The sequence below is a fragment of the Strongylocentrotus purpuratus genome, unplaced genomic scaffold, assembly GCF_000002235.5.
Source record: "Strongylocentrotus purpuratus isolate Spur 01 unplaced genomic scaffold, Spur_5.0 spur5_scaffold_13, whole genome shotgun sequence".
Classification (NCBI taxonomy): domain Eukaryota; kingdom Metazoa; phylum Echinodermata; class Echinoidea; order Camarodonta; family Strongylocentrotidae; genus Strongylocentrotus; species Strongylocentrotus purpuratus.
The window spans coordinates 2,439,827-2,446,486 of NW_022145598.1; the positions used below are offsets into that span (position 1 = coordinate 2,439,827).

General features: G+C 35.0%; 1 protein-coding gene across 1 annotated transcript; it reads right to left on the bottom strand.

Moving 5' to 3' along the window:
* Positions 1–1,949: 1,949 nt before the first annotated feature.
* On the bottom strand, positions 1,950–5,877 carry LOC105439056. Its single transcript, XM_030982707.1, has 4 exons — positions 5,667–5,877; positions 4,060–4,170; positions 3,479–3,548; positions 1,950–2,906 (listed from the first exon to the last, which is right to left on the bottom strand). The coding sequence occupies exons 2-4, from the start codon at positions 4,136–4,138 to the stop codon at positions 2,507–2,509; spliced, it is 549 nt and encodes a 182-aa protein (XP_030838567.1). The 5' UTR covers positions 4,139–4,170; positions 5,667–5,877; the 3' UTR covers positions 1,950–2,506.
* Positions 5,878–6,660: the final 783 nt, after the last annotated feature.

The following is a 6,660-nucleotide window of genomic DNA, read 5'->3' on the forward strand; positions in this document are numbered from 1 at the left end:
ACTCAATAGTGTTTGACAGTGAAGTCTACAAAGTAAACGGGGTTCCTTGTATAGTTTCAATACTAAGACACTGTTAATATCTAAATTTCATAGATAGGACATTTGACACATATTCATAATTTCTGCAAAATTCAACATAATTCGATGTTGGCTGCAAAAGGGATACAGTACCTTTAAGCCGATCACTTCACAAACCACAGGGTAGTGTCTATAAAGTGTCTATATTATATTGCATGAATCAATCTATTGTCCTATATGACATAATATAAACATAACACATACAATGGTAAAACATTTCAAAACTATCGTTAGGCAATTTTAATAGCCTAGTCTATCACCTTTCGAAATATAGATAGATAGATAGTTTATTGGTTTCCACAATATCTCATTTTATATTGAAAATGATTATAATATACATGTACTTACAATACCGGTACACACTATTTAGAATATTGTCCATTAAGTTGAACTTAAGAGATATAGTGGCGGAGCCTATGGAAAAGCAGAGCTTGTTGTGGATAGTCTTCTTATACTACAAATGACATAATTGACTATTAGTCAAGTTTATAAAATACAAAAACACGCTAAAACAGGAAAAGGGAGATTACAGGGATACATGAACCGATACTCACAATTAACTACAAAATACAGGGAAAATGCTGTAGCTTATTGAAACAATATTACAATATAGTTTGTTCTCGATATGAGTATATTATAAACAAATTTGGCATGGTCATACCGTTATTTACTCATTGTAATCAACAAAATTATACAGCTTGGAGACAAGTATAGTCAGGAATCAGGAATGACAATATGTATTCAAGTAATAACATTTCAATTTGCTTCTGAATACATGTACACTGACAGACCTTTTGATCACAGAATCGAGAGAATTCCAGAACTTAGGACCTGTATATATTAAGGTATTTTGAGCAAAGCGTGTTCTCGTTCTAGGAAGGTGATAGGAAAACGCCTGTTGGGTAGGATAGTCGTGGACTTGATTTCTTTTCGTAAACAAATAAGATAATTCCTGGGACAGTTCTTTGTTATTCAGCTGAAACATAAAGCAGCCTTATTGTAAATTAATAATATACCGAACTCTCAGTACTTTAATATGCGAACATGATGATAAAATATTATCCCAAAACTGTAACTAAAGGCATTATAATTTGGTTTTGAACTTTTGCCCTTTGATTTATTTCTTAAAAGACTTTGCAATCTTGTTTGAAATAAGTATTTTCTAAATTGGTTCGGATTGATATTGCACCTGGCAACGACTTTCTCACTCTACTCCCCTTTCAGTTCTTTTAAAGTCTGTCATTTTTTTTTTGAGAGGGACGCCCCCACTGCAGCATCGCTGCAGTGTCATCAATTTATATATCAGCCATAACATAAACAAAATACCTAAACGCCAAACATTCCAATTCAATTGACACTATCGTACGAAGTAAACATAAATTTATTCACATCCGTATATCGTTATAAGCTATGTATTTACACAATTAATCACATGTTAACAGAATTATTAAAATCACATTAGTAATTAACCAGTGATGCTTTGTGAATATTACTTCTGTCGAGCCGCATTTGATTGAAATGCAAAAGTATAATTAGGTCACGTTGGCCTAAAACAGAGGATGTCTGTGTGGGGGTGGAAGTTTTATAATGGTGACGATCATTTCTGATAGTAATTAATCCAAAGCACCCTAAAGGTTTTAAAAAACATTCTATAAACATTCTTTTACAAATGCATGAGTTCTAGTCAGTGAGATATACATAATTTGGTTAAAAATATCAACATTTCACTTATTTCAACCTTTTGAGCTTCAGATATGGTCACGATTTGTCACGATTTAAAAAATGTAATGTTGATTTGTCCTCTCTCCGGTACATCATGTACATAGTTTACATAATTATCTTACAACTGAGGAAGATGTCTGCTTTGCTAATGTGGTTTGAAAGGGTGGAACGGCGAGCTCTTCCACGTTGACTTCAAACGCAGCATCTTCATGTTGCCGTAGGTGTTGTCTCCAAAGCTTGATGATACTGTTCCTTAATGCGCCGAGTCGGGGAACGTTCCAACCAGTGGACGCGAGAAGTATCAATTGATCAAGTATTCATCACGTAGTACGTAATATTAATAATGCCAAAGAAATGCGAGGGAACTTTGATTCTTTGTCCTAAGTTCTTTTCTCATTTCATGTTAATTCGTTCTCTCTTCGGCACATAGTTAACATTATTTTCCTCTGCTTAAGAGATATTTCTGCTATGTCGATGAGACTTGATAGGGTGTGATTTCAATCTCTTTCAATCGGCGTGTTGATGTTGCCGTAGGTGTGGCCTTCAATGCCTGATGATACTGTCCCTTGATGCGCCGAGTCAGGGAGCGTTCTTCCCGATTTACGCGAGAAGTATCAATTGATCAATCATTCACCGCGTATTACGTAGTAGTAATAACGCCATATATGCGAGTGTTATTTGATTCTTTGTCCTCAGTTTTTTTTATTCATTTCATGTTAATTCGTCCTCTCTTCGGAACATAGTTAACATAATTTTCCTCTGCTTGAGGGATATTTCTGCTATGTCGATGAGAGTTGATAGGATGTGACGCCAATCTCTTTCCCGTTGACTGTGAACATGGCGTGTTGATGTTTCCGTAGGTGTGGCCTTCCATGCCTGGTGATACTGTCCCTTGATGCCCCGGGTCAGGGAGTTTTCCTCTCGATTTACGCGAGAAGAATACATTGCTTGCACATTCCCCACGTACCTCAGTGGAGCTCAGGCCAGTGAGAGGCAGAGTTGAGGGTACATTGATTCTTTGTCCTAGGTTCTTTGGTTGGGTCCATGCGCTGTCTCTGGCTGTCAAGTCGTCTCTTCGTTTCCGTCTCACATATTTCACGACAGCACTGTATTATGATTAAACAAAACGGTGCAAACTGGCTTTTAAGAATTGTCTTAACAATAAGCGTTGAACCAAAATATTCACTTAGGATTTCTCAACGTTTAACATCATAAAGGATGTTAATACGAATGTGCGAATAACATTTATAATTATCATTATTCTTATTTATTATCACTATTACTACCACTACTACTGCCACTACTTCTACTCTTAATACTACTGCAAATACTACTACTACTACTACTTACCCTTTACTATTACTTTAACTATTTTTTTATTCCTCTTTCATTTTTGTTATATTCTACTTATTAAAACAAAGGCGATCGAGTCTGTCCAAGCCTCCTGGGAGTTCCGTCTCTCCCTCTAAATCTTGAATATTCAGACAACCGTATTTTAAATGCTTTGGGTGAACAAATATTTAAATGATATAATAATATACTGTCATTTATTTTTCTGCACCTTTTTTTTAAATCCAAATTTATGATTGAAAAGTACAAGTTAAAGATGAGATAAAGAATATTCATATTTTATGAGTTACTGAGAGATAAGTTGAATCCATGTCATGAAACAACTCACCAGATTAAAATTATGATGAGGCATAGTCCAGCCAGTCCAGATCCTACCTTGATGATGATCCAGTGATTATCTGGCAAAACAATAAACCGAAAGCGAGATATTTACGATAATATATCATGTACTCTGTGTATGTATGTGATGCAAATATAATAATGAGAATAAAAATGAGGTTTATTCAAAACAATATATATGCACACGATATTTGGGATGGTTGAATATAAAATAATGGTTAAATGGAATGACACATGCTCGCATAGGACAACACCACCATCAGTGGTCATTATTGTGTGTACATCATGCTAACATTTTAATTAATATATAGAGATATACATATGCGTGTGCAGGTTTGTGTGTATATATGTGTACGTATAATCATTTGCAACTCATTTGCAGATAATATCGTAAACGCATATATGGACATCATTTGATTCACACTGATTTTATTACACATAACTATGTCAAACAACAAGCGATAAAAATGGTCTTGCTGGAGATACAAACAAATTTTCGCCTTGAGTTCACACTGAGGGACTAACAAAATAAAGAACAATTTATACTTTACCAAAGGGAACGTGACATACCTTCATTTTCCTTTTTATCTGATGCATACGTAGATCCAATTGTCGTAGAGTATTCCATGGTGGCGGCAGCGGAAATCATGGATGCATTCGTAGTTCGCTTTGTAGCAGTTGCTGAAGAGAGAGAGAAAGTAGTGGACGGAAATAAACCACATTTTGGTCACCAACGCTTCCTTATCAGAATACGATTACGATAGCTATTAAAGAAGGTGGGTACTACAGAATCGAAGAATAGTATTGAAAAGAGACAAACGGGAACTTTTGTCTACAGGGCGCTTTAACAGAAGCTTCAAGTTGGGTCTATAGTCAACAAATCATAAAAACAGGCATAATTACTTTCCTAATTATATCGCTTAGAGAACATTATAGGATGATGACTTGGATCCTAATCAAATGATTGGTTGAAAGCGTACACGTGACCAGGTATTTATTTAGGCTAACTCGCAATTTGAATAATGACCGGTCATTATCCAAAACATGTTATGAAACATCATTTTATCGATCAAATAAAACATAATCTTATAAAACAAATAATACACATCATTTTGTTCGGGCATTAGTAAGATTACCCGCACTCGGTACCTCCAAAACAGTCCAAACACCCTCAGCTATCGCCTTGGGCGTGTTAGACTGTTTCAAAGGTACCTCGTACGGGTAATTCTTACTAATGGACTCACTGATGTGTATTATTTGTATATCGTAGTCTATCATTTGTGTGTTCCAATCTTCTCAATATTGTCAGTGTTTTAATCCTGCCACGTTGGTTATTATTTTTTAAATCATTATAAATGGGGTATGCAGGTTCCGTCAGAGAGCTATGAATGTGATATTATGATACAGACTACACACATGTGTAATCTAACCTATTCAAGATTGAGCTTGCAAATTGTCATGGATATCTATATCCTTTAACCGAAAGTAATACAAAGGCAGTGGAAAACAAATCAAAACCGATACTATATTAATATAACTTTATACATATTTCCTCTTCTTTCATTCTCTTCTTTTTTTGTCCTTCCCTTCTTCCTTCTTCCTTTCTTCCTGTCTTTAGTTATTTAGTTATTTTATCCTTATTTTATCTTCTGTGTTGTCCTTCCGCCTTTGGTAATTCATGTCCCACAGTTTAATACGCATCGATGCAAATTTCATATTTCCTTTTCATTTCATGCAAATTTTAATGGGTTACTGTGACAAGATTATTATTTTGAATATCACATCCTTATAGTACGATGATTATTGCAATTCGAGTTGTGCTTTATGGCAACTCCCTTTCCCTGTATGATGTATATATCATTTTGCTTTTTATTACATGTTAATGTGTAGGAAACATTATGATGTTGTATATGGAAATTATTGAATACATTCAAATCAAATACAATCAAATCAAATCAAATTTAATGAAATGAAACGAAATCCTATCAAATCAAATCAAGAAGATATAGATCAGGGCCCCGTCTTACAAAGAGTTGATATCAATCGTAACTTATTTGCGATTGATATCAATCGTAACTATGTACATAATAGATAGGAGACTGCGATTGATTGGAGGACTTACGATTGATTTGGATCGATCGTAACTCTTTGTAAGACGGGGCCCAGAACACACTAACCTTTACTCTTCAAGACACAAGTAGGAACAGGCTCACTCCAGTCTGGTGGTTTGCCGCTTCCATTTACAGATCCAATACACCGTATGCTGGTAGGTCCAATAAGCTCGAAGGAAAGGAAGCAGCTAAATGTCACGATACTCCCGACGGCTAACCGATACCCGACGACTCGACCATTAGTCGGTTTCGTGAGTTGTGAACATTGCCCTCTTGCAGAGCTGTAAACTAAACAGAAAAAGAAATAATAATACTTATTACTCACATATACTTTAAAAAGGACAAGCACATTCGAAACCGATAGATATCCATGCACCACCCCACCCCCTCTATGTTACCACAAGGAAAAGCTTCTAATGTACTTGAAGTTTCTGCCTAAACTTTTCCTAACTTTAAAGTTGTTTAAACTTATGGGCTTCATATATTTCCACCCTGTATTTTGTAAACTTGTGTTGACAACCCCTTCTCCGATACATATGGTATCCTTTATTGCCAAATCTCAAACCTTGCTCAATTAACTTCATTATACATTTGGTACTCTTTGTATAAAACTAGAGTTTAGAGTTTGTGCAAAATCACCTCGTTCATTCTCTTCTGTTTTAAACGATTCCGCCTTGCAAAAAGGATAACCATTTGTAAACAAATATGTTTTCTTCAACTATTTTTTTAAAACTTGAAATATATGACTTTGTGGAATAATATACAAATAATGAATGTTTATGAGTTTAACATAAGGAGTATCGAGTCCTATTGTATAATGGAGTTGAAAGATTAACGTTCTATTCACGAGTCGTCAGCCGAGTTGAATATAATTAACGTTAATAATCTTTAAACTCATGAAAATATTCGCACTACTGAATGAATGAAAAACATTCATTATTTGTTCTATACAACATCGAAGTAGATCTAATAAGACGTTAATCTTTCAACAAATCATGCTTTGCTCCCTAGTCTGCATATCACCAAAAATGCACGCTCGTCGAATAGTTATACGGCGAAT